At 46.5% G+C, this 27,012-nt stretch overlaps 11 protein-coding genes across 11 annotated transcripts; 7 read left to right on the top strand and 4 right to left on the bottom strand.

Annotated features, from left to right (window-relative positions):
* Positions 1 to 35: 35 nt before the first annotated feature.
* Positions 36 to 356, bottom strand: N7478_000828 (uncharacterized protein; the record flags this gene model as incomplete). The annotated part of the gene is made up of 2 exons (XM_056917043.1): positions 36 to 191; positions 246 to 356. 2 exons carry the CDS (start codon positions 354 to 356, stop codon positions 36 to 38), a joined length of 267 nt encoding a protein of 88 aa, XP_056784923.1.
* A 2,244-nt stretch (positions 357 to 2,600) lies between these two features.
* On the bottom strand, positions 2,601 to 2,921 carry N7478_000829 (uncharacterized protein; the record flags this gene model as incomplete). Its single annotated transcript, XM_056917044.1, has 1 exon — positions 2,601 to 2,921. One exon carries the CDS (start codon positions 2,919 to 2,921, stop codon positions 2,601 to 2,603), a length of 321 nt encoding a protein of 106 aa, XP_056784924.1.
* A 1,322-nt stretch (positions 2,922 to 4,243) lies between these two features.
* On the bottom strand, positions 4,244 to 6,274 carry lcb2 (putative serine palmitoyltransferase 2; the record flags this gene model as incomplete). Its single annotated transcript, XM_056917045.1, has 1 exon — positions 4,244 to 6,274. The coding sequence occupies one exon, from the start codon at positions 6,272 to 6,274 to the stop codon at positions 4,244 to 4,246; it is 2,031 nt and encodes a 676-aa protein (XP_056784925.1).
* A 2,231-nt stretch (positions 6,275 to 8,505) lies between these two features.
* N7478_000831 (acetoacetate--CoA ligase family protein) lies at positions 8,506 to 10,635 on the top strand (the record flags this gene model as incomplete). The annotated part of the gene is made up of 2 exons (XM_056917046.1): positions 8,506 to 8,733; positions 8,785 to 10,635. 2 exons carry the CDS (start codon positions 8,506 to 8,508, stop codon positions 10,633 to 10,635), a joined length of 2,079 nt encoding a protein of 692 aa, XP_056784926.1.
* A 439-nt stretch (positions 10,636 to 11,074) lies between these two features.
* Positions 11,075 to 12,899, top strand: N7478_000832 (mitochondrial-processing protease subunit alpha; the record flags this gene model as incomplete). Its single annotated transcript, XM_056917047.1, has 2 exons — positions 11,075 to 11,176; positions 11,244 to 12,899. 2 exons carry the CDS (start codon positions 11,075 to 11,077, stop codon positions 12,897 to 12,899), a joined length of 1,758 nt encoding a protein of 585 aa, XP_056784927.1.
* Positions 12,900 to 13,292: 393 nt separating this feature from the next.
* On the top strand, positions 13,293 to 14,188 carry N7478_000833 (mitochondrial import receptor subunit TOM22; the record flags this gene model as incomplete). Its single annotated transcript, XM_056917048.1, has 3 exons — positions 13,293 to 13,401; positions 13,666 to 13,955; positions 14,132 to 14,188. 3 exons carry the CDS (start codon positions 13,293 to 13,295, stop codon positions 14,186 to 14,188), a joined length of 456 nt encoding a protein of 151 aa, XP_056784928.1.
* A 764-nt stretch (positions 14,189 to 14,952) lies between these two features.
* On the bottom strand, positions 14,953 to 16,918 carry N7478_000834 (uncharacterized protein; the record flags this gene model as incomplete). The annotated part of the gene is made up of 4 exons (XM_056917049.1): positions 14,953 to 15,232; positions 15,301 to 16,132; positions 16,205 to 16,600; positions 16,657 to 16,918. 4 exons carry the CDS (start codon positions 16,916 to 16,918, stop codon positions 14,953 to 14,955), a joined length of 1,770 nt encoding a protein of 589 aa, XP_056784929.1.
* Positions 16,919 to 18,663: 1,745 nt separating this feature from the next.
* N7478_000835 (putative MFS sugar transporter) lies at positions 18,664 to 20,480 on the top strand (the record flags this gene model as incomplete). The annotated part of the gene is made up of 5 exons (XM_056917050.1): positions 18,664 to 18,701; positions 18,780 to 19,120; positions 19,192 to 19,426; positions 19,510 to 20,033; positions 20,092 to 20,480. The coding sequence occupies 5 exons, from the start codon at positions 18,664 to 18,666 to the stop codon at positions 20,478 to 20,480; spliced, it is 1,527 nt and encodes a 508-aa protein (XP_056784930.1).
* Positions 20,481 to 21,156: 676 nt separating this feature from the next.
* Positions 21,157 to 23,154, top strand: N7478_000836 (S9 family peptidase; the record flags this gene model as incomplete). Its single annotated transcript, XM_056917051.1, has 1 exon — positions 21,157 to 23,154. The coding sequence occupies one exon, from the start codon at positions 21,157 to 21,159 to the stop codon at positions 23,152 to 23,154; it is 1,998 nt and encodes a 665-aa protein (XP_056784931.1).
* Positions 23,155 to 23,462: 308 nt separating this feature from the next.
* Positions 23,463 to 24,671, top strand: N7478_000837 (phosphotransferase family protein; the record flags this gene model as incomplete). Its single annotated transcript, XM_056917052.1, has 1 exon — positions 23,463 to 24,671. The coding sequence occupies one exon, from the start codon at positions 23,463 to 23,465 to the stop codon at positions 24,669 to 24,671; it is 1,209 nt and encodes a 402-aa protein (XP_056784932.1).
* A 629-nt stretch (positions 24,672 to 25,300) lies between these two features.
* N7478_000838 (TauD/TfdA family dioxygenase) lies at positions 25,301 to 26,674 on the top strand (the record flags this gene model as incomplete). The annotated part of the gene is made up of 4 exons (XM_056917053.1): positions 25,301 to 25,559; positions 25,610 to 26,096; positions 26,153 to 26,458; positions 26,515 to 26,674. 4 exons carry the CDS (start codon positions 25,301 to 25,303, stop codon positions 26,672 to 26,674), a joined length of 1,212 nt encoding a protein of 403 aa, XP_056784933.1.
* Between the last annotated feature and the right edge of the window lie 338 nt (positions 26,675 to 27,012).

The raw sequence follows: 27,012 nt of genomic DNA on the forward strand, positions 1-27,012 counted from the left end.
ACCACAGGACCATTCATTTAGACAATGAATTCCCCTTACTGGGTCCAGCAAACACCTGAGCCGGGACCTGGCTGGCACTGAACGCGTCCTCCATTGCACGAGTAGCATCCATTGTTTCCAAGGCACTGGCACTGTCCAATGGTGCAGGATGCATGCTGCGGAAGATATCCAGTGCACTCGACCGAGTCGACCTAATATGATGTTAAAAACTGCCTAGCTCAGGAAGATGGAGTTATATAAAATACCGAAGTCTCTCCGCCGGTGAATTTGAGCTCGGTATCAGTGTTCGTGGTAGGAACAGCAGAGGCACCGACAATCGCGGTACAGATGAGGAGGATGTTGGCAGAGAACTTCATTGTGGAAATTAAGAGATGAAACAAGAGTGTTTAGCGCTGTGAATTGGTTTTTGGGGATCTACTGATGGTGGCTGAATGAATGGATTTACAGAGGAATTCACTGCCCTTTTATACCTTTTCCCAGACTGTCTGTTCGACTGAGCTCAGAAACTTTGCCGTGTCAGGATATGGTAGCAGAGAATAGCAATCGAATCACAGCTACCTACTAATGCATGGCTTGTGATTGTTTGGTGTTTACAACGGGACTACATAATAGAATCGGATATCCGGTACGCCGAAGTGCTTGAAGGATTCAACGGACTCTAGTTGCTAGGCTAAATCCGTCTTGTCATGAAGTAGACAGGACGCCCAGGATCCCCGCATATTTACAATTGGCCCAAGGCGTTCCAACTACCAGGCGTGCCATTAAGAGGCTTTGGGATGTGTGCAACCACACCATTGTCGTGAAAGCACCCCAAGACCGAGGATATGAAGTGAAGCTGCGGAGAGGGGGGTTCACAGACAGAGAGAATACGAATGAATGATCTATACCGATGAGTAAATCATGTCAGTCCATGATAATATAGCCATTTAACCCCAAGCAAATGTAAATAGGAAATACCAAGAAGTATCTGAGACCCTGAGGTACTGTGATCCAATCAGTGGAGGCTCAAAAAGAAACCTGCAAGCCTGAGTCAGCTGGGGCCATATTATTATCAATGCTTTCCGGAACAGAAGTACCACCAGAGATGCAACCCCGAGCCTTGCGGCCCCTAACGCTTAGTCCCATGAGATATTCCATGTGCAGCCTCAGCCGAGGCACCTCTGATCACGAAGAGGTTATCCAAAAATAGAATCTATAGATGCACTTTTTGAGATCAAAGAGCATGTCGACCCTATTAAGTAGCCTGATTGAAATTCAAACTGATGGTGTCTTTAGACTATATTATTGGCCCTCGATGGATTCTGTATTTAGGTACTTTATTAAGATGAATTATCACGGAGTCCGGGGAAGTAACCTCAAAGAGGGGCGGGAGTGTAATTGACTGCAATATTATGAATAATGAAAATAAGGGTCCACGGGTCCATGTAAGTGACGTGTTATACGCACATGCATCTTTTTCTTAACTGCTTTTTCCAGGGTCTGTATCAATTATTAGTCGTTGCCGGATAAACGAGCATGCTCAACTCAATCTAAACCGACATAACAAAGTTTAATTTAGCGATTAGGTTCAAGTTTATATCGTTGCCAACAAGTCATTCTCTTTTTCTAAAAACTTTTATAGTATATATAGGATCGTCGAAAAATGATCAAAGATCTCCTGATCCTTTTGCAAACTAAATAGCGCTATAAACAAACATTCAGTTCCTAAAAATAAGCACAAACGCGCGGGGTAGATTGGGTGACATGCATGCTCAGGCGTCCCTGATTACCCATGGCTTGACGATTGGCAGCCTTGTTTGAAATAACCAGCGGCATTATACTGGTTAAGGGACCAGTTGAAGACTGGAGTATTTTCTCCGAAAATTGATAAAGACCCTACAATAAAAGCTGTCACAATTGATAGTGCTGTTTCCGGTTCTTACTGGGAGAGTCAGGCCCGAGAATAAGATTAAGGAGTAGAATGCTGATGAATGAGCATTGGTAGTGCTGGAGGCATGAATAATGTGGTTTAATTTGGCGAATATGATAGGTATGCGTAGGTTAAATAATTATTTAGCCCGTTGGACCCTGATTTGCTCTGTGGAGAACATTTGGTGGAAGGGTTCAATCTAAACTTTTTTGTTTGGAAGTTTTTGGTGCCTAGGAACTTAGGCATACTTGCCCTGCTTCAAGTTGGTTGAAATTCCTTATTCGAGGAGAGGAGAGTATACCGCAACAAAGCGGAATATTTACCGGGCTTTCAATGTTTGTGCTATTATTGTATTGATATTGATATGGTACGGGTAGTATTTCCATCATTACTAACTCATGATACAAGTGCCTATCTCGTCTTGAAGGAATTTGAAATTGGAATTCTATATACAAAACGTCAAAGCCGAGTTTGAAATCAAAACACAGAACAGCTTCCAATCGGGAATTCTCCAATCAAAATCCAGTTCTTAAACCCGAGTATTCGAAAACATTACAACCACTGCCGGTTCTCGTAACTAATGAATAGCCCGACTCATAGAAAGACATTGAAGTTCCTATAAAAGTCAATAACCACTTGAACACAATCTAGGAATGTCATTGAAAAAGCTTACCCTCACTATAGTCATCCCTTATTCTCGCACAATTCTGTAGCTAATAAGGTCATCCAAAGACTGACACTTTCCATCAGCAGAACTGTATGTGATATCCGGATCATCGCTAGCGCATTGCATATCTCCATCACGGAATAACTGGAACGAGAGGTCCTCATCGTCATTGGAGATTTTGATTGATGCACCAGGGTCAAGAGGTGTGCAGTCCTCGGTGTTGGCTGGAGAATAGGTCTCCTGGCTATCTCCGGAGCAGTCGGTACTGCTGTAGTAATCGATTGTCCATCTAGCGGATCCGAGGCTGGCCAGGCTGGCTAGGAGGAGTAGAGAAGGGAGTTGCATGTTGGAGGTTGAGATGAGGGAAATATCGATGATAAAGAGACTTGGAATGAGGAATATTGATGGAAATGAAAAGTAGCAGGGGGTTCTGGCTGTTTATAAGGTTGATATTTCAAGTTTGTCCGCTAGAATGGATGGCCCCCGGGGTCCGGGTACGACTATCAGTGGGTTCTGGTGATGCTGGGGCCGGTTGGTTGCAATGCGGTATGTATGAGAAGACTTTAGTGGGTCATGATGATCAAGAAATCATGCGGTGTACATGTTCACCATGTAGAGAGCGTTGAGCAGCCCTAAATACTAGCGTGGCCCCCGGCTCGCGGCAGGCTAGATTGCATCCTCATGATGCAAGTTGGGTCGACCCATTGGACTGAGCTGAACCCTTTTCCAACAAAGCATGATTCAACAAGGCATCAGTCAGTGGAGAGGGTTTGGCGGAGACCCTTAATCGTAAACTCTATAAGATGGGCGTTGAGGTGAGTTTACTTCCTTGGCATGGCCCCGGGGGCTCCAGTAACTACGGATACATGGGAGCCGAGTTATGTCGAATATTTCAATGAGTCATTTAATTATAAACAATATTTCCAAATAGGCAGGCATCAGCCTGGCACGAAGTGAACTTCTCATAGAGAAGAAGAGAAGAAACAAATATCTGGGTGAATAAAAAGGCTGAGTCGAAGATGTTCGTGTCTCGAAGACTCTCAGCCAAGCAGGAGCGGCAATATAATACAGTGATTGCCATGCTCTAAATGATGAAAAGCCAGAAACAGCCAGTCTATGCCGCAATGTTGACCAGCAAGAGGAAAACAATAAGAGGCATTACTAGGCAATCGTTCTAAGCAGAATGAAAGTAACAGGAGAAAAGGAGAAAAAATACATAATAAAATGGATTAAAAAAAGGTTGTATGCAAGAAAATTGGGGGAACATCCAGGAGAACCAGGGAGGCATCATATGAGAAACAGGGGCATATTCATTCGTTGCTTGTTCGAATAATTCATGACCGATTTTTTTCTTGGCTTTAGCTTTTCGCCTTCCCCTTCAAGACCTCTCTCTCTGTGTGAATTTCTGCTTCCACTACCAACTGCTTCAACCAAGGCGCACGATTCCAGCCAAGTTGGAAAAACGCCAAAAGCAAGATGATCAAGCGAGAAATGAACAAAAAGGGGAGAAAAGGGGAACCACTCAGGATTAATGGACCGTGACTCGGCGTGACCTGCAACAACCGGGCTCGGGAAGAAGAAGAAAACTCTGTCAATGACAAAGAGGCTCAAAGTCAAGAATGCATCAGGTTTTAGTACAGCGTCACATAACGGAAGAGAGCGTCACGCTAATACAAAGGTGATTTGACATCCTGGACTCCACGTCGAATTACATCTTCTACCCGCCATCTTGGAGGGGTAATATTTGCGGTACGTTTACGCTGCCATTCTTTCTCCATCTCTGGTGGAGGGGCCATCTCCTCAGCTGGGGGAATGGCACCACCAGCGATACCGGTAGAGAACTTGAGCTGCAAGACGTTGCCAATTTCATCACAAGCGGTTAAGATGCGGTCAAGATCATCCTTGGTGTGAGCAGCAGAGACGCAGAAACGAGCACGGGATGAAACCAGAGGAGTAGCAGGGTATCCGACAACCACAACGGAAATCTTCCGCTTAAGCATCTCATGGGAGAAAGCGGGCATTTTGGCAGGGTTGAAGAGCAAAAGTGGGATGATGGGCGAATCATCGTGGCCGTATACTATAAAGCCAAGACGTTTCAATCCCAAGCGAAGATATCGCGAGTTGAAAGCCAATCGTTGCAATCGCTCTTCACCTTGACCGGGGATGAGATCGCCCTTGATGATACGAAGGGCAGCAGAAATTTGTGTAAGGACCGATGGGGCGGGTGATTCGCCGTAGAAGATACCTGCATTTGTGGCCCGGAGTTTATCGATCATTGCCTTGTCAGCGGCAATGTAACCACCATTGGCACCGAAGGACTTAGTAAGAGTTCCCATCAGGACATCTACCTCGGCAGTGTCAATGCTGAAGTAGTCACAAACACCTTTACCCATGGGTCCGATTGCACCAATTGAGTGAGCCTCATCGACGAACAGGTTGAACTTGTAACGGTGCTTCAGAGCGACAAGACCGGGCAAGTTACACATGGATCCTTCCATCGAGTAGAGACCTTCCACGACAACCAGAATTTTCTTCCAGGGACGATGAGTACGAGGCTGGCCTTGTGAAATGGCTTCGCGAAGCTTAATCTCCAAATCTCTCATGTCGTTGTGCTTGAACATAGCAATTGAAGCACCAGAGAGACGAGCACCAAAACGGATAGAGGCGTGGTTCAGCTCATCGGAAATCAGAAGGTCGCCCTTGCTAACAAGCGCGGGGAAGACATTGGCGTTGGTGCCGAATCCCATAGAGAAAACCATTGAGGCCTCCTTGCCCACGAACTTGGCAATCAGATCCTCAACTTCGACATGCAAATCCTGGGTGCCGGTCTCCGCGCGGGTACTAGGAGTGCTGATACCGTATTTCTTAACAGACTCTTCCGAAAGATCCGCGCAAGGGCCTTCCGACTGGGCGAATCCCAGATAATTGTAGGAGCTCAGGTTCAGAGTATCGGTGGTAGTGCCAGTTAGGTGGAAGTGGTGGTTGTAATCATTCGTACCGCGGTCGATTAATGTGATGGTTCGTCCAGGGACACCGGTGACCGGGCGCTCGAAGCAGTCATTGATACGCAATTTGAGACGACGAACGTAGAAGTTGTCAAAATCACTGTTCAGGGCACCGTATCCGTTGCGCGCTTTGAGGTGTCGATAGTTTTCTTCCCGAAAGCGCTTGCCAAAGAAATCACGAACATGACCGAAAGCAATTAAGATTAAATAACTGATGTATGTTGTGAGCAGATAATAATAGGGCGGCTCATCCATCACCGGCTCTGGGAAGACACCACCAGGGTGTCGACTCGAGTAGCGATGGCTAGGATGCCCGATGGGACCAAATTGAGCATGTTGCTTAGCCAAGAGGCGAGCCTCCTCCGGGCTTGGCGGCTGGAAGAGGGTGGTTGGCTTTTCGTCCATGTTCGGGTTATCAGCGGTCGCCGTGGAGAGGGATATCGTTGGTAAGGATAGTGACGCCGAACTTATGGACGGAGAAGTATTAGGATTTCCGGCGGTCGACTGGGGAGTCGACTGTGCAGGTTGAGATTCAGTCTTAGATTTGGGCGAGACCGAAAAGAATTGGGACAGGCGATGGGACTTGACCGAGGGCGCCTTGATAGCGATGCCGCCCTTTCCCGAGGAAGGTGAAAAGGAGGGAGAGTTGGAGGAGGTGTCGTTCGAGGAGTTATTGCTGAACCGACGAGGCATCGCAGAGGGAAGTAGCGACTCGGGTGGTGTTGGAGGGGGTAATGACAGCAAGATTTTATCGTCGGCAAATAGGGGGCGCGCGTAGATTTTCTTCACGCGTCCAAACCGGCGACTTAAGGCAGTGACTACCGAGAAATAGGAAGTCGAGTAATTTGTACTTCGAGTGATTCACTCGAGCAAGGTGAGTTCTTCGAAGGTTTTCTTCAAAGAGTCCGACAACAACCAGGAGGTAATCTGGGCGGCGACGCTAAGTTGTTAGTCGACGGTACACGAGGAAAGGTGTGGGTCGAGCGGAAATGAGATTTGCGTAAAGGGTTTGGACACGTTTAATGGGAGAAGAATCGAATGGCAAGAGAAGTGAAGTCACACTGAGCAAGACTTCCACGATCCGGACGTACACTGGGCTGATTTTGGTAGCGGGAGGCGGATCCGACGAGCTCCGGGGCAAAAGGCTTGCAAGTGTGTGGCTTTCACACGTGGAATGGGGGGGGGGGAGAAGGGATGACAAGAATACGAGAGACCAAAAAGGGAGGCAGTGCCCGCAATTCTGGAAGAAATTGGAACACCGTCTCTCTCTTGCCTTTAAGGAAAGCTGAATGAAGGCAAACTAGGGAGGTAAAGAAAGGAGGATGAGTATCTGCTGCAGTCGCATAATCATCGGTTTATGCAAAGCAGGATATGAGTGCCTCCTGGTATTCGGATACGAGAGAGATACACTACCGCTACGAATATGATTGGCTGTGAGTATGTAAAATACAAAAATTACAGTTGCCTTACCGATGCAACTTTTTTTTCACTTGGCCCAGCCAAGATTGGACTAGAACCGACAGCGAGGCCCACTTGGCTCCCTCAATCCCGGGAAAATCAGGTACAAGTGCGAGGCTAGTAACTTAGTAACACTGAGAGGTTAAGCTGCCAATGCGGTCTTGTCCGATGGTGAGTATATGCTCTCTTCCCCCCTCACCACCACCTCCATCATCACCGCTGCCCACTACTAGCAATAGTTGAAAGAACACAGAGAGAAGCCTCTCTTGGTTCCTGCGCAGAGTCTTAGTTTTCTAACCATTATCCAGGCAGTTATTATCCCACACTTCTGAGATCGCCAACTTGGACCAGAAAAAGTTAATGAAATACTACATTGCACTTGGCGATAGCAGAGGAACCGTGCTTTTACGATATTTCAAGAAAAATGTGAAATCTCTCTTTTGTCCCCGGTTATTGTATCCCGAAGGTGGGTCCTACCATGGTTACAGCATCGGTCTCCCGAAGCCTATAACTACAACCGGTTGACAGGATTTAATTCATTGTTACTTTGGTCTTTTTGGTATTTAAAAGGGGAAGAGGATATCATATATGTAATCATCTAAATATCCACCTATGACCGTACTATGATAAGATCTGAAGTATGATGTGGACCCGTCATTGAATTGTGATGATGTCGTCGATCAAGATAGGGTGGTTCTGTTATAGTTCATGCAGCCAATAGCTACGCTCTGTCCAAAAACTTCCTACCTTCGGCACAAAGCCCTTGCATTGAACCAACACACCAAGTATCAAATTAGGAATTGTCCTTGAATACCCTTGACTCTTCCCGAAATCGAAGCACGAAAACCGTTCTGATAGTTAGTGGCCTAAGGCAGCCTATGTCACACTCCCGCTTTCCGCATTCATCCCGCCAGTGCTTACTACCAAGGGCTCTGTAAATAGGATAAGACAGTCGTAAAATAATTCTGAAGAATCATTTAGGTCACATGGACATAATAAACTCTTTTCTTATCCCCTGCGGAAATATCACCTTCATTCACCCAATAATCGTCATTCTACAAAGTACACTGAAGTATCCTGACCTGCCTTCTACCCGCAGCCGCGGAGATAGGTAACCCATAGCCGATTCAAGCCGCCCCCGCGATCCCTGTCAGGGTACTTGCATTAGACGACTTGGTTCTTTTTTCACATGCGCATGCTGACCTGAACACTCACTCACTCTTTCGGTGCGCTTATTAAAAATTCTTGGTCCTAGCGTCTAGTACCAGTATAGACTTTGAAGGGCTTTCCCCTGGAACCACAGACGTGCCGTGACAAGCAATTGTTACTCGGCCGCATAGTTGTGTTCACAGAACATTCTGGTAACCAATACAACATCCATTGAACGTGACACAGGTGGACTTTTTTTTTCGTTTCTCGACTGTTTCTTCCTGTTTACCAAGTACCCTGGAAGTACCTCAGAAACCATGCCACATATCGATGAGATTGTCGATACGGAGGTGAAGGAGCTCTGGCGTCCTTCCGCGCCGGAAAAGACGCAGATTTATGATTTCATGAACAAAGTGAATGAGAAACACTCGTTGTCTTTAAATGATTATCATGGCTTATGGCAATGGAGTATTGCCGAGCCGGCTAAATTCTGGGAAGATATCTGGCATTATACTGGAATCAAAGCCCATAAGCCATATGATGAAGTATGATTGTGATTGCCCCTCTCTTAACACAAATACTAACATGGCTCCCAGGTTTTGAAGTCGGAGAATTCACTTTTTCCGCGTCCTCAATTTTTTGAAGGGAGCACTTTGAACTTCGCCGAGAATCTCCTTTACCCGGCTACTTCGCCAGATGAGAACTCTATTGCTGTGATAGGGGCTACCGAAGCAGAGCGCGAATTTATCTCATGGAAAGAACTCAGAGAAAGAGTCCGTAAATGTTCCAATGCCCTCAAAAAAGCTGGTCTGCAAACTGGCGATCGCGTGGCTGGATTCGTTGGTAACCATGCAAATGCCGTGGTAGCAATGCTGGCTGCAGCTTCGATTGGTGCATACTGGACCGGCGTGTCTCCAGATACTGGCGTGCATGCTGTTCTAGAGCGTCTCAAGCAAATTGAGCCTAAGATTCTGTTTGCCGACAACGCATCACTGTACAATGGCAAAGTTCATGGATCTCATGCGAAGGTCCGAGAAATCGCCTCAGAATTGCCGAATGTTGAAGTATTGGTAGTCATCGAGACGGCCAAGTCTCTCGACTTCAACCTTGAGGAAGTTCGACCGAAAAATGGCAAGGCCGTCACATACGGCACCTTTGAAGCTAGTGTTCAGAATCAAGCAGCTCCCCTGGAATTTGCGAGCCTGAGACCTGATCACCCAGTGTACATTTTGTACTCCTCTGGTACAACGGGTGCACCAAAGCCTATTGTACATGGATCACTGGGGACATTGTTGCAGCATAAGAAGGAGCATCTGCTTCACTGTGAGATTCGACCCGGTGACCGGCTGTTTTACTTCACAACTACGACTTGGATGATGTGGCATTGGCTTGTCTCTGGTCTAGCTAGCGGTGCGACTATCGTTCTTTATGATGGATCACCATTCCGACCCTTTGATATCGAGGGAGGAAACGGGGAAATGGCTATGCCAAGGCTTATCGACGAACTCAAGATTACCCATTTTGGTACATCGGCCAAATATCTTTCTATGCTGGAGCAAGCTGCTTTGAATCCGCGAAAGCATGCAAATCGGTCTGTTTCTCTCAAGACACTCAGAGCTATCTTTAGCACTGGATCCCCTTTGGCGCCATCGACATTCGAATACATCTACTCTTCCGTTCACCAAGACATAATGCTGGGTTCCATTACAGGTGGTACGGATATTCTATCTTTATTCTGCTCCGGATGCCCTATTCTTCCCGTATACAAGGGAGAAATTCAATGTCGCTCGCTCGGAATGGCCGTATCTGTTTTCGACTACGCTGGAAATGACATTAGTGCGTCAGGCGAGCCGGGTGACCTAGTTTGCACAGTACCTTTTACCGCACAGCCGGTCATGTTTTGGCCACCCGGCCCAGCAGGACTGGAGAAGTATCGCAAGAGTTACTTTGATGTGTTTGGTCCCTCTATCTGGCACCACGGAGATTTTGTACGTGTGAACCCCCAGACTGGTGGTGTGGTTATGCTTGGTCGCAGCGACGGCGTTCTCAAACCATCTGGTGTTCGTTTTGGCAGCGCCGAAATTTACAACATATTGTTAAAGCATTTTGCGGATGAAATCGAGGACTCGTTATGCGTTGGCCGAAGACGCGAAGGTATTGACACTGACGAAACGGTGGTTCTCTTCGTGAAGCTGGCTCCTGGTAGCACCTCAGATGTCTCGAAACTGGCAGCGCAGATTCAAGCTATCATCCGCAAGGAACTGAGCCCTCGTCATGTTCCAGGAATTATCGATGCCTGTCCCGAGATTCCTGTGACCTCTAATGGCAAGAAGGTTGAGAACGCGGTTAAGCAAATTTTGTGCGGGCTAAACATTAAGATCGGTGCAAGTGTAGCCAATGCTTCTTGCCTTGATTGGTACCGCAACTGGGCTTCTGAGCATCCATAATACTTATAAGTGGTGTGAAAATAGATGGAGATAGTATTAATGTGCCCAATGAGATATTCAAGATGATCCGGTTCAAATATGTCATAGATCTAGGCTACCATTCATTGGTAAGCAGTTAAGCAGTTAAGCAGTCCTGCACGCTCCCAATGCCTCGATGCATCTATCAACTAATATGCTGTGAAATCAAAAATCATGAAATTTTTGATGAATATTTCCAAAAAAAATGAAACAAACTCTTTTTAGAAAATCTAGTCCAGACAGAAGTTGATGTTAAATCATGCAATAGAATGATTAAGTAATCATATCGGCGCTGCGCTCCGGAATTTGAATCTTCGCCGACAAGTCGTTTCCCGACCTTCCCCCGGATTCACTGCAAAGAAGGCGTGCAGAATATATTTTTCATTATTGAACTGCCACGCGTGTCCCAATGAAAGGAAACATGCGTCGCTCTGCATTGCGGGCCATCGAGTCCGCAAAGCCTCTGACACGGGCTCCTCACTCGGCGTCCAGAAGCTTTGCTACTATTAAGGATTCCGCGAAGGTATTTAGCCTCGAACCATGCTACCTGATGAGCGATTAACTAAGCATTCAATTTCTTTTCTCTATAGGACCCTGCCGAGCTCGATCAAGTCACAACACTTCCAAACGGAGTTCGCGTCGCCACGGAATCATTACCGGGTCCTTTCGCGGGTGTCGGAGTCTACGTCGATGCCGGTTCTCGCTACGAAGATGCAAGCTTGCGTGGAGTTAGTCATATTATGGACCGATTGGCCTTCAAATCGACCAAGGCCAGGTCCGCGGATGAGATGCTAGAGGTTCTCGAGTCGCTGGGTGGAAATATTCAGTGTGCGTCATCGCGAGAGGCAATGATGTACCAGTCTGCCAGTTTCAACTCTGCGGTTCCTACAACTCTTGGTCTTTTGGCGGAAACTATCAGAGATCCCTTGATCACTGATGAGGAAGTTGCTGATCAGCTTCTTACCGCTGAGTACGAGATTGGTGAGATTTGGGCTAAGCCGGAGCTCATCATGCCAGAGCTTGTCCACATGCAAGCTTACTCGGGTAACACTCTCGGCAATCCCCTGCTCTGCCCGGAGGAGAGGCTAGGCGAGATCAATAAATCAGTGGTAGAACGCTACCGGGAGGTTTTCTTTAACCCAGACCGAATGGTCGTTGCCTTCGCTGGCGTTCCTCACGAAGAAGCCGTCAAGCTCACACAGCAGTACTTCGGAGATATGAAGAGCCGCGATGTCGCTCACAGCAAAGGACCTGTCCTGTCAGGTACCGGAATCGATACCATTTTGTCTGACTCCCACGCCGCTGCGAAGGAGGGCCAGATCCCAACTGTTCCCCAATTCACAGCCTCTTCGACCGTGAGCAGCCCCGCCGCTTCCGAAAGCACACATTCGTCAATCCTGTCGAAGCTCCCTTTCCTCAAGAACCTCTCATCTCCACAAAAACCTGCATCCGTTGAACCCCTTCATTCCTCTTTGCTCGAGCCCTCCGGATTGGACCTCCGCCGTCCTTCTCACTACACCGGTGGCTTCTTCAGCCTTCCCCCGATCCCGCCCCCAGCGAACCCAATGCTGCCCCGACTTAGCTACATCCACCTTGCCTTCGAGGCACTCCCCATCTCATCTCCCGATATTTATGCTCTCGCTACCCTTCAAACCCTCCTGGGCGGTGGTGGATCTTTCTCGGCTGGTGGCCCTGGAAAGGGAATGTACTCTCGCCTGTACACCAATGTCCTGAACCAGCACGGTTGGGTGGAAAGCTGCCAGGCCTTCAATCACAGCTACACCGACAGCGGCGTCTTTGGCATCCAGGCCTCATGCAGCCCAACCCGAACAACAGAAATGCTCGAGGTCATGTGCCGCGAGCTCCAGTCGTTGACTCTGGATAACGGCTACTCTGCTCTGCAAACCCAGGAAGTGAACCGAGCAAAGAACCAGCTTCGTTCTTCACTTCTCATGAACCTCGAGTCCCGCATGGTTGAGCTCGAGGATCTGGGTCGTCAGGTCCAGGTTCACGGTCGCAAGGTTAGCGTGAAGGAGATGTGCGACCAGATCGAGGCTTTGACCGTCCAAGATCTTCGCCGCGTCGCTCGCCAGGTTTTCGGCGGCAACGTGCGGAACCCTGGTAACGGAACCGGCAAGCCTACTGTCGTCTTGCAAGAAGGTGAGCTTGAGGGCTACAAGCTCCGTTCATTTCCTTGGGAGGAAATCCAGGAGCGCATTTCACGCTGGAAACTGGGTCGTCCTTGAATGTAGAATTTTGAATTCGTGACATAGAACGGCTATCACTATTGTCAAGTACGTCTATGACGATCTATAGACTGGCAATTGGACGGCCAGGAGAGAACCTGATAATATTAGGAGGGAATGTGTATTTTAGACATTTCAACATCACAACTCTGTAACATATTTTATTTATTACAATAATTTCTTCACGAAATAGTCTTGAATAGTTCCTGTCGTGTTCATCTGTCGTCATAGTAAACACTGTTGAGTGTTCTCCGGGCGGGTCAATGTCCAAGCTCGCTCGCCGCTTTTGCCCGGCAAAAAAGTCGGAACGTCCCAACTCGCGCTTCTTCCATCATCCATCTCCTATACACTCATTCAAACCCGCCATATCAACCATCACCTAATACCGCAAAAATGGTCAAGCTCACCGAGGTCGAAGACGAGCACTTCGTCGAGAAGCCCGTCCCCAGCAAGCACGATGCTCTGCTCGTTTCCGATGACGAGGAAGACTACACCGACACCGGTAAGTTCTTGACGACACGCTTCCCTTATTGAATCTGCCACCGGTCATGCGAGTCGCATCGCGCAGCCGCAATGTTCCTCCGTCATCACGATCGAATACATCTATCATCATCCCTGAATATGCTCTTCCCCGATACAATCCCATTACCGGCAATCCGATCGCGAGTTCCCGAACCTGAACTCGACATCATCATCCCATGATCAAAAATCGTCAAACACCCATCAATACACTACGTTTTCTAACATCATCTTTTCTTTATTTTAGAGTCTGAAATCTCGGAAGCTTCAGATGATGAGGCCGATGAGGAGACCCTCGCCGACCGTATCTCTGCCTTGAAAGACATCCTCCCTCCTTCCGCGCGTCACACCATCACCAGCTCTGTCTCTACCCTCACATCCTTCGGCAAGGCTAGTCTGTCATTCAGCGGAAGGGCCCTCTGGATCATCAGTACTAGTGCTTTCCTGATCGGTGTTCCTTGGGCTCTTGCCTACGCCGAGGAGGAGCAGTACATCCAGATGGAGCGTGAGCAGGGTATGATCAAGGGTGCCAACGAGGTATGAAAAATCCCAGAACTCCACATGATTGCCCTCCCCATGTCCACGATTATCAATAGGCGCTTCTCCGCCCTTGACGCCATTCGTCGATCCTAAATATTTGATAATTACATCGCGGCGTCTTCTCAACTCACTCATTTTTTCGATCCACTTACTGACGCTTTCCGCCTTGACAGATGCTCACCCCCGGCTCTGAGCCCGAGCAGCAGCAACAGGCTCAACAAACTCTGTAAATTAATACCATCCCAGAATTTAACGGGGTTGATACTGGCACCGTGAACCTCGATTTTCCGACCGCTTGAAGGCGACTTGAATGGCGGAAACGGATCGGTCTGGATCCAGTTTAGATATTGGATGACCGCCATCGGCTCGGTCGATCAGGCCCTTGATTATAAAAACTTGAGACATTGCCATGATGCTGTTCGGGTTGTTTGGTCTCAGGACAGTCCCGATTGTGTTCCTATTTCTTTTTTTTTTCGCTTCCTTGATGTCTTCTTACAGAATCTTGGCTCCGACAGCTCATGCATGCATGTATTTGTACAACAATCACCATTTCTCCTTTACCCTTGATGTCCTTATACTTTTTACCATTTGTATATTCCTTTTCTTATTATTGGTGACTGCTTGGCCTAGATTTATGAAAATGGATGTTGGAAATGAAGCATGCTATGCTCATAGTAGTGAGCCCATAAGCCTCTATGACCTCTATCTAACACTTTGCACCTATATTTGTTTGGTCTAATTGTTTACCATGGATGAGGCAAATTGTAAAATCATTTCTGTTCGTTGATTCGTTCAACCCATTTCATGCTAGGCCAGAGAATGCTGACTTGCTGGGATGCTTCACTGATATTTTCATGGAAAGGGGGTATCATAGAGTATGGAGTAAGGACAAATGCATGATGATGCACATCATTTGAAAGACAGAGAATGCGAACGCTCAATATACCAATCACCCTAGTGTAGACTAGTGACTGGGCAGAATTAGATATATTCTTCAATAGCAGAATGGGACAAAAACATACCTTTCTCCACGAGCAGTCTTCAGATTCGTATGGAAGTCGCGCCAGAGTTTCTCAACTTCACCAGCTTCAATCATGGACTCAAGAACTTTGATCGCATTTCGAGTCTTTCGCTTTTGACTCATGTTACTGCGGCGTAGAATCTCGTCATCGGCCATGTGGCCCTTGCGTTCAAGATAACCGACCACCCATTCATAGAGATGAAATCTCCAATGGGTAAGTGTATGTGCTAACTGTGCTTTATGCTTGCATTGTCTGTAAAGATCCAAGTTAGAGCGTATTCGGATTGAACTATATCCTACCCAAGCGTCGTTCAAACTTACCGTCCTAGAAGAAATCGCTTATGCTCATCTGGTAAAGCATGTCCATCTCGATCACGCTCAACACCCGCGTCAGTTTCGTTGCTCTCATCCTCATCCCATGTACTGGTTTGACGAGACTGGTCCTCTTCACTATCGCAGAGCGGTTCAAGCGTTTGTAACGAGTAGGGCTTGCCATATAGTTTCATATCAGATGATGCAGGGTGCCCAGATCGATTACAGGCATCACATGAATGACAATCAATAGTCGGGTAAGAGGTGATCTCCATATGTGGCCGTGCTAGCAGCGCATAGTGGAAATCACGGTTCCAAACAGATGAGATCAATTGAGAGCCTGCGCGACCCTTGACCTCATCTTCTAACTTCATAAATGCCATTTCGTACATGGGATCTGTGCGTGGAAACGCGGGATCAAGCCGATTATGCACCATCCACCCAACCACGTCTCGGAAGTAGTCTTTAGGCTTCTTGTAGGCGTGTCGTGTGAATTCGAATGGGATTTCAGCAGGAACCCCCAATGGCACGTTATCATCATCAAGAACAAAGTCATCTTCGTAGCGATCGAGATCTTCGTTGCTTGGATTGACTTGTTCCTCCTCGCTTTCACCCTCATCAACTTGCCAATGAAACCCTTGCTTACTTGGGCTCTCATCTTCATCCTCTTGACCGCTACCACCGCCTATCTCATCTTGCTCTTGCTCTTCCTCTTCCCCTTCCTCTTCTTCGCTTTCTGGTTTTAACCCAAGACGCTTGCGCCGCATAGCCTCCAAAGTCTTGAATCGCTTATCTCGTGCGGATCCGGGAAGTCGGCCTCTCGTTCTCGTATTTTTAACGACTGTATAAGAGAAACCCCAGTAGTTAGTAAATGATATCACAGATCTACTGGGGGATAGTTTTAAATACATACCTGAGTCCTGAAGATCTCTTACATCTTCCTCAATGTCAAGTTCATCCTGCCCGGCACCGGCGCGAGGCGTCTTAAGCGACTCTGAACCCACCACTACCCTTCTTCTCTTAACCGCCGAAGATAAAACAGGATCTTCTTCAGAATCCTCGGAGTCGAGCGAAATGACTTGTGGGCTCTCCGCCTTTCGTTTCAAATTGCGACGGGGCCGCGGTGTCACTTCTGTTTGTTCATCCGACTCAACCGGAGAGGGTTCGCGTCTCCGGGCCTTCCTCCTCGTGCTGGGTCTTTCTGCATTGGGTGGACTCATAATGGGGGTTTGTCTCTTTCTCTTCTGAGAGCTTGGGGGAACTATTTCGTCATCGGAGGTATCGCTCTGTGTCTGTGGGGTAGGTTCCACTTGCACAAGTTAGGTCTTGAAAAAGAATATTCTGAAGAAAAGGTCAGACACATACACGTATTTTGTTTGAGGCTGCTTGAGATGTCGTCTGGCGAAGATTCTTTTTTGGATCGTTTCGAGGATCTTATCTCTACTGAGAGCTTTCCGGGACGTGACTTTTCCGTGCGTACAGAAGCTAGACTTGGATGTCCGTACCCGAGGGTCCTGTAGCGTTCGCCATCATCTCCGCTGCCATTGGTAGTTGGTTCTGTCGCGGCGGGGTTGAAGGCAAGTCGCGTCTGCTTCTTAACCCTTGAGCCTTTAGCTTTGCGAGGCATCTTGGATGAGGGAAGATAATGGGAAATAAGGCTGGGACCGGAGATGGATTTTTATAGAGAATGGCAGCCTGAAAGGCCAGTCCTTCTTGTCACCAAAAAACAAGATGTAAATGCAAGTGAGATGAAGCTTGGAGCTTTTTTTTCTGATGCCGCGTGGGACCGCGTGGAGGGGCGCGAGAACACGTGACAGCCTCGCATGGAAGTATAAAAAGGATATATGGGATGAAGTGTTGTGTAATTTTTGTTACCTGTATCTCTAATTTTTTAACTTATCACCTCTATCTCTCTTAATTAAATATGGGCTCTATATAAAGGCAATATGGTCGTATATATTAAATATATTGAGTTTCTCCGGATTGAAGCATTAGAACTGACCTAGAACAGAAGTTCGTTTGATATCTTGAGGCGATGACTGTTCCAAAAAATGCATTCTACAACTATGGAATGTATTTGTGTATAATATCTCCAGTTACAAAATTAAATATAATTCAAGTGGCGATGTAGATGCCCCTGCAGTCTACTGGGCCGCTTAAAGTTGCAATTTGATCTCCATATACCTACTACTACTATGTACTACTACTACTACTACTGGGTATGTCCCCTGCTTTTCAAGTTTTCCACAACTTGAAGCAGTTTACAATTGATCACACACCATTTGACGGTAAATTTCCGTGAAAACGACCAAGTGGATGTTTACATATTACGTGGACTATTATTGGTGTAATTCATAGCGAACTTATGTAGGGAGGGTTATCTATCTTTACAGAACTACCTACGACTCGACTCGGATGAATACATTCAGGTTGTTGGTGTTCAACCTCAAACCAATACTTCTCAAATTCGAGGAACTCCCATATCAAAGCGAACTTTGACACCAAGTGGAGCTGGAACTGTAAAGGTTCAAACTCAAGAGTGGATAAAGACCAGTGGACACCTGATCGCATCGTACAAAGGGATCCGCTTCCCCGGACCCAAAAGCTCACGAATGTAAGTTTGAAAGCATGAGCGTTCGCTTAATTATACCACGAACTGAACATTCTCCACTGTTGCCAAGAATACCACGAGGTCCTTTTTCATTCATCTAATTCAATCCTATCTAAATTTCCACCCCGCGATTGGTGGAGTCGACTTTCTCCCAGATTCCGGCTCACCCGCGCTCTGATTCGTGGAAATGGTAACTATAGCTTCCCGCGGGACAAAATATCCTCGAACCCCAGATCACGGTTACCCCAGGTCTGCTCTAGACACGCCAAAGAGTCCAAACCCAATGAGCGGTCACCAAGGCGCATAAGCTCTCGTGCCATGTGTGGCCCATTTTTTAATACCCCACCACTCAGCGATCGGCGTTGACAGGGCTTCTGTTATCAAAATGCAAGTCTCGTTTAGCGTCAGCCGGAGGCGTCGTTCTAACGCGTGGTTTGATTGGAGCCGTGACTGGTTTGGCATAACCACGAGCAGCTCTCGTTTCCCCAGGAATATTGTGTGAAACATTATATATCTGGGGAACTCCGCACTTTCTGGTGTTTCTCTCCTCCTCAGCAAGCTGTGGGTTCAAGTTCCAAGCTTGAGGTTTTTCTCTTTGATTTTTTGTTCCCTAGGCCCTCGGCAATCCTGCGCGCCTAGCCTTGAACTATTACCTATTCAGTTCTATTCCGAAGCTGGTGGCGACATCCACAAGATTTTGTGCCCTGCCTATTCCACTTGTTTAATAACACTTGAAGCAACTGCTGCTTCATATCGCCAAGATGGTTCTTGGAATGAGCTCTAAGCGAGCCTACAACTGGTACGCTGGTTCTCCCAACTACCAAATTTCTAACTAGTCCCTCTTGCGATAAAATCTGACTTGAATTTGAAATGATAGGTTTATTTCATTGGTTGCAGCGTCTTGCATGGTGTTGTACGGATATGATGCATCTGTCTTCAACTCTGTCCAGGGCTCCGCAAATTGGGTGGCCTATTTCAACACCCCTAATAATAGTGTGCTTGGCTCAATCAATACCGCGTACACAGTCGGCGCTATTTGTGGTGGTTTCTTCTTCGGTGGCCCCATCGCCGATTACTTAGGCCGCAAAGTTGGAATGGCCATTGGATGTTGTTTTGTCATCGTTGCTACATTCATGCAGACATTTGCTCCACGTGGTAACATCGGATGCTTCATTGGTGGACGTGCTCTCATTGGTATCGGTCAGGGTATTGCTTTGAGTAAGTCGCGAGACCTGTCTATTGTTTCAGTCGTTTTTTATCAATGCAAAGCTGACTGGGCATGACCACAGCCGCGGGTCCCATTTATATCGGTGAACTGGCACCACCAGAGATTCGAGGAAAGATCATGACCTTCTGGCAAATGTTCTACTCTGTAGGATCTTTCATTTGCTTTTGGATTAACTACGCTACTACCAGAGCGCCTCAACTTGGAGATTGGGATTGGAAGTTGGTCATCATCTTCCAACTCTTGGTCCCTGTTATTATCCTGGGTCTTCTTCCAATCATTCCTGGAAGTCCTCGTTGGTGAGCTACCAAGTCTTTCATATTGCGATTGACAAGCAGTGGCATAATTATAAGAAACCAATACTAATACACTGTGTGTATAGGTATATCCAACGCAATGGCGACGTCGAGAAAGCCCGTGCAGCCCTTCGCCGGGTGCGAGATACTGAAGAGGAGGTCGAGGAAGAGGTTTTGCAAATTCGCGAAGCTCTGGAATACGAGAAAGAAGCCATTTCAAGTGGTTACAGTGCTCTTTGGAAAGATAAATCTCTTCGCAAGCGCATGTATCTTGCATTGGTCATGAACGCAGGTCAACAGCTTACTGGACAGGGCTCACTGAACACCTATTCGACCAAGATTTACCAGAAAGTGTTCACCCAAGAAAGTCAAATTTCTCTTATCAACGCCCTCAACGCCACCTTTGGTATCATTTTCACATTGAATGCCATTTGGTTTATTGATAGATTTGGCCGTAAGGCTCTTCTCATCGGTGGTGCCATTGGAATGGGTATCTGCATGATTATTGTCGCTTCGGTTGAAACACAGACACCAGATATTGCTGGTGGTGCGAAGTCTGAGCCCGTCGGCATTTCGATTGTATTCCTGCTCTTCCTATTTATTTTGTTCTGTAAGTTTTTGATTGCAAAGAGTCATCCTGAAAGCCCCAGTCACTAATATTTTCACAGACAAACCATCGTGGGGTGCAACTGTTTGGATTTGGACATCCGAAGTCTTCTCCATGAACGTTCGCGCTCAAGCTGTCGGCATGGCTTCGCAGACACAAAATGTCGCCAATACCATCTTCCAACAATTCTTCCCCATCTTCCTTGACAATGACGGGTTCTATGCCTTCTATCTGTTTGCTGGTATCAACTTCTTTTTGGGCATCTTTGTCTTCTTCTGGGTCCCAGAGACGAAGAAGGTTCCTCTTGAGGAGATTGATGCTTTGTTTGGCGGAGAGAACCACGTCAGACAGGGTGAAGAGGTTCTGGCAAACCAGAAGATTGCCAATATTTCTCACCAGACTCACGAGAAGCCTGGAACTGTGAATGTTGAGAATGTGGATTACGCTTAAATATGCACTGAGTCGAGCATCATATCAATGTTAGCTCAAAACGATGGATTTTTTGTTATACTCAAAGGTCTTACGGTTCTCGGTGTACAATGTACGAAAAGGTTTTTTTAATATAGGCACACTCACAGACAAATCACTGAATGTGAGTGTCAATGTCAAATTTCGACGAAATACTCAAATACTATGATGATTTCTTAAACCTCCTTTGCTAGACACAGTATTTTGAGTCTAGTAATATTTAGTGCTTTTACTTGATCTAGAAGTAGAGCATTATATCATAAGACCAGAGTTTGTAGTTGTTTGTTCAAACACATGAAGCTGGATGTCAGTGCTTACATTTTATTTGATGATCACCTTTCAGTCCAATGTCGCTCGCTCCTTTTCCTTTTCCTTTGAAAATGCCTTGCTTTTAATTTCTAATGGAGAAATATGAATGATATCATCGAGCTTTAGCTAGATATACAATTTTATAATGAGCCAGATTGTACCTTGCACAATAGCCTGTATATTGGTGCTGATAGGTAAGGGGCTCGTGCATTACTATGCATTAGGTACCAGTGGACAGATCATTTAGTCTCCGTTCGCTTCAGCCCCCCATCTTTCAAAATGGTATTCTCATTTTCACATATCTATTTACCAAAACAAGTCCATCTCAACCTTAGCAAAAAAAGTGAAAATGGAACATAAAATAAACCTTGATCTCGATACCCTCGCCGATATCGCAGTGCCGCGGGATCTGCGTATCTCCCCAGACGGTACCCGTGTTGTCTACTCGTTACGACCATTCACTCACAAGAGCGAAGTAACCACGTCTACGCTGTGGATCGCAGAGATTGGGAAAGAAAACAGCGCCCGCCAATTTACTTCTGGCCTGTTCAATGATGAGGATCCAAAATGGTCGCCAGATGGGGCGACTATTGCATTCAAATCCGATCGCGCCAAAGCTGGAAAAAGCTCCGCAATCTACATCATGCCGCTTTCTGGAGGGGAGGCATTCGCAATCACTTCAATTGAGCATGAGATCCACATAGCCAAGTTTGAGTGGAGTCCGAATGGCAATTCTATTGCGTTTACCCGCGCAGACGAGAAAACCGACGAAGAAACGCGCAAAGAGAAGGAGAAAGACGATGCCAAAGTTTGGGGTGAGGATTGGAAATTTCGACGTCTTCGACTGGTTCATTTATCAACCAGAACTCTTGAGACAATTGTCGGTGGCGAACAACATATCACGGACTTTTCTTGGAGCCCTGACGGCAAGCAACTGGTATATGTTGATCATGGTACCCCTGAGATTCATTCCCCAATGCTCAACGGTGCCAAAATTCATGTTTTCAATATCATCAAGAAAACCTCAGACAAGATAGCGGACTTTCCTGGTTCTCTTGTGAATCTTGAGTGGGAGGAGCGTGGAATCTACTTTCTTGCTGCAGTGATGCCGCAATCGTGCGCTACGTCTAATAAACTTTACAAGCTTTCTTTGGAAAAACGCTCCTGGAGCAGCTTTGGGAACTTTGGAGTAATCGACTGCTGCGCCAAACTTCTGAAAAGTCAATCCCATCTGGCGGTTTCAGCACAGTGTTCGCTCGAGGATGTACTTTACTCGCTTGATAATGATGATCTAACAGAAGTCTACCGTGCGAGGCAAGGGATATCGGAGTTTGATGTCACTAAGAGTCATGGGAAGACTCAGATTGCCTTCATAAAAAGCAACAGCTCCAATCCAGATGAAGTCTTCTCTGTGGATACAGGTTCGGCAGATCTGGTCAGATTGTCGAATCACAACACCTCGCTCGCAAGCCTTAATATTTCGAAGGCCCGTCCGGTCATGGCAGTTGCTCCTGACCGTTATCACGTGGATGGTGTATTGTTCCTTCCCTCTAAATACAAAGAGAGTGATGGTCCACTTCCCACTGTTCTTTATATCCATGGAGGTCCTTACTTCAGACTGACAGATAGCTTCTCAGTTCATATGCATTATGAGGTTCCGCTTCTAGTATCTGCCGGATACGCCGTCCTGTGTCCTAACTACCGTGGAAGCAGTGGACGGGGTCAAAAGCATGCTGAATTTGCTCGCGGCAAGATGGGTGTCTTTGACTACGCAGATTGTATAACTGTGCTGAAGAAAACCATTCAACAAGGCCTTATTGATTCCTCCCGCGTTTTAGTAGGAGGTTGGTCTCAGGGCGGGTTCTTATCATATCTTGCCATAACACGCCCCGATTTCCAGTTTCGAGGGGCTATCTGCGGTGCTGGTGTCTCTGACTGGGACTCAATGGCCATGAGTAGCGATGCATATTGGTTTGAGAGAGATCTAGCGGGGGGTGCTCCATGGGACGTTGACGCCAAGAATGGGCAAGAACTGATGGATGGAGAAGATTTCGACAAACCGCTTCCGGATGGATCAAAGAAATGGCTTAAAAGGACAACAGGCGGACATGGCAGTGCTCTTTGGCATATGCGAAACGTTAAGACCCCAGTATTGATCTTTCATGGGGAGGCTGACATACGTGTGCCCTTCTTCCAGGGAGTTGCTTTCTATAGAGCATGTATACATAACAATGTGCCAGTCACGATGGTTTCCTACCCTCGCGAGGGCCATATCTTCACTGAGAGGATGCATATCATTGATATGTGGAAGCGGATCTTGCATTTTGCAGATTTGCATCTCCAATGATCACATATGAGCTGGGCAGGGAGATTGAGGTGTAAATAAGCTTAGACCCATCATATTCAAATCTCAATTCGTCTGGAGATCTCAATGAATAATAAGAACAGGAAGATATCTTAGCCGAGTGCTTACACATATAGTTTTGAATTCTCAGCGGTTTCAATTCCTGGCTACCAGTGTATGCTCTCTGCTGTGCTATAAGCGCACTCAGCGAATTCACATGCAATTTAGTATGATAAAATTGGTTACCCCGCACTAATCCTCTGCCTAGTAGAACGCTTTACAGTGTCAGTGATTTCAACAAGAATGGCATAATGAGTGCTAGCGATAGTTACCTTCCCCCGACCCTGAGCGCTGGTCTGATCACACAGCTCATACTATCCCTGGACCTTCCTCATCCCGTGTCCGTTGAGCCTTTGAAAGTTTCTGCGGCCTTCCACTCAATCTATCTGATTCACTTCCAAACCACCGCCGCATCAAAAATTGCTGCTCGTCCAAATCATGACGGGACAGTAACACTGGTTCTTCGCGTATCTGGTCGTCAGTTGCCACGTATAAAAACCCAAAATGAAGTCGGTGCAATGACCTGGGTGCGCCGGAATACCCACATTCCCGTTCCGAATATCATCCGCTACGATTCTAGTGAGAAAAACATCATTAAGCATGAGTTCAGCCTCCTCGAAAAAGCGCCCGGCGTGAGTGTCGATCAAGTCTACCATACTCTGTCTGAAGAAATGCGTACCAAAATGGTCCACCAGCTTGTTAACTATCTCGCTGAGCTACATTCACAACCGTGGAAAGACGGATTTGTGGGTGGCCTGGTTCTCAGCAATGAGGAACTCGTACAAGGTCCCCCGATCGAAGAGAATTTCTGGCAGACTCCCGATATAGACAAATACTGGAATGGATCAAGTGAGGGCGAGACTCTTGAGACTCTTAACCCACTTGCCCTCCATGGATACCTGGATTATGTTTCATTCATAGTGGCCAGTCTAAAATGCTACATTCGTGCGATTGAGATACATCCTTCTCTTAAGCCATATTGGGATCTTCTTCCACGCATAATCCAATTTATTGATCTTCTTCAGAAGCCAGAAAACGCTAAGGAACTGAATCAGGTCACCTACGTTATGGCTCACAAAGATATGCACTTCGCTAATATTATGTGTGATCCCGAACATCCCGATTGCCCTATTACAGCGATTCTGGACTGGGAATTTAGTGGTGTCGTTCCTGCACCTCGATGGAATCCACCGCGTGCATTCCTGTGGAATTACAAAACAACCTCAGAGGACAAAGCCGAGCAGGCACGCATGGAGAGTATCTTTGAGGAAATATGTCGAGAGAAGGGCCTTGAGAGGATTCTTGAGGAAACACAGCTTAGTCCACGTCAACAGGATATGCAGACCGCAGTGAATCATATTCGTGCGATCGTCGAGGTATGTCCTAGAGGACAAGCCAAAGATCGGGTGGCTTCTTGGAGATCAACAGCTGAGAAAGCAATGAAATCCTTGGGAGCTTGAAGTTTACAAACCTCTAAGAACTAGATCATGAATATTAATATACATATCTAATTACTCAGCGACTGATTTAACTCAAATATTATTAACGTCCAAATGGTGGTTGGTAGTTCAGCGATAATACTTATCAGCTCGTCGCCGAACAGCGGGGTAGTGTATGGGTCTTCGAGCTCGCCACCGGCACTATAATTACGAAAATAGCTATCTGGGCTGGTTTGGCGTATTCTTGAGAAAAATAGTGGAGAATTGTAAGTCATTATTCACTTTATCTGACATTTAACTATTAGTGAATTCCAATGTCCTCAGCATCTCCAAATATTGCGACTTGGCTGTCAATGTACAAACTTTCGAACTCTCAATATCGGACATAACCTGAAGTTTCATGTGAGTAAGCTTATTTCATTAATGACCATATTGGAAGGAGATATAAATTATCCACTATTAAAGAGTAAATAATCCCAAACCACGTCATCAATCGCGAATGTTACGTGACGGTGTACGGGAACACTGAACCCCGCTTTCACATATTGATTCCGATTAACAATTCTTATATATGAGCATCTGCCCCCAAACTGTGAAGATAAGCTTAGAAATTCTTCTTGTAGCTACTAGGAAATTGACTTGCAATCATCATGTCAGCAACCGAAACCATCACTAAACCTACCCAGCCTGATATCGAATATCATCCCGACTGGGCGAAGTATCAAGCTCGTTCGCAACGACGCAAGGAAACCGAGTCGCTCCAGACAACTTTACCAGCAGGATTTCCCCAGAAGCTAGTCTCGCCACTTGTATGGGAAGGGAAAGATATTGAGAAGCGCAGTGACTGGATTTTCAAACTCACCGATGCTCAACTTGATGAGATTGACGCTGCTCTGAAAAGCTTCAAAGGTTCGTCCAGTGACAACATTGATAAGATTTTTCGAGACTAATAAATGTAGCTCTCAACAAGCCCTTAGGTTATATCAACCAGTCTACCTTTCCGCTTCCAAATCTTCATTCGACCTTAAGAGACCTTTCCAAGGAACTCCACCGTGGTCGGGGTTTTTTCGTTGTTCGCGGACTACGAATTGATAACTATTCTCCAGAAGAGAACGTCATAATCTATACCGGCATTTCGTCTCACATTGGCAGCATTCGCGGTCGTCAACAAGACACGAGAGAGCAAAGTGGAACATCGCCTGTGATCTCTCATATTAAAGACATCACCAATATTACTGAGAAAGGCAAGATCGGTGCCCCATCAAACACTCCAGACAAACAAGTTTTTCACACAGATGCGGGCGACATCATCTCTCTTCTCTGCCTGAATTCCGCTGCAGAAGGAGGCGAAAGTTATCTATCTAGTAGTTGGAATGTGTACAATATTCTCGCGCAAGAGCGCCCTGATCTGATCCACACGCTATCCCAAGACTGGCCGGTAGATGGGTACGTTTTCCTACATTTGAGTGAAACCTTTTACCTAAGATACTGACCAATCGTAGATTTGGCAACGCAAAAAGGCCATACACTCTTCGTCCCTTACTATATCATCAAGCCGCCACCGAAAGTACCCCTGAACGTGTGCTGATCCAATACGCTCGGAGGTACTTCACGGGATTTCTTGCCCAACCCCGATCGGCTGATATTCCTCCTATTACTGAGGCCCAAGCAGAGGCATTAGATACGCTGCATTTCCTTGCGGAAAAACATCGTGCTACCTTGGATTTCCAGAAGGGAGATATCCAATATGTGAATAATCTAAGCATCTTCCATGCACGAAATGGATTTATTGACGGACCAGGGAAAGAGTTCGTATTCTTATGAATTGGGATTTGCTTTCGAAACAAACTAATAATCTTATTAGGCGGCATCTTTTGCGTATCTGGTTGCGGGACCCTGAAAATGCTTGGAAGACGCCTGAGCCGCTACAGCCGCGCTGGGATACAGTTTTCAAGGATGTCGGAGAGGAAGAACAGACATTCCCTCTGGAAGCTGGGAATGTGAGGAAGAATATAGGATCCTAATTGATAGTGACTTCCATCAATCCAACAAAGGCGGTCTCGCTCTATCCATGAGGTCATTCATAGTATATCAACAATTTGATGATGATATCTTTTGGTTTGACTTTCCGGACGGATATTAAAGTCGATCCATAGTAGAGCTTAGCATGCCAGCGCAATGCCGTAGCTTGCCCCACGGGGTTTGAGGCCAACTCAGGGATGATGTGGATGTGTGGGGAGTCGTGCAGGATGATCTTGTAAATCTATTGCGGTGAACCCAAAACAGACAAGACGAGCGTGCCAGGGGCGACTCATGTACTACATATTACGTATAAGAAGACTTAAAGCAGGATAAAAATTCT

The sequence above is a fragment of the Penicillium angulare genome, assembly GCF_028827245.1.
Source record: "Penicillium angulare strain IBT 27051 chromosome Unknown utg000001l_segment0_segment0, whole genome shotgun sequence".
NCBI lineage: Eukaryota > Fungi > Ascomycota > Eurotiomycetes > Eurotiales > Aspergillaceae > Penicillium > Penicillium angulare.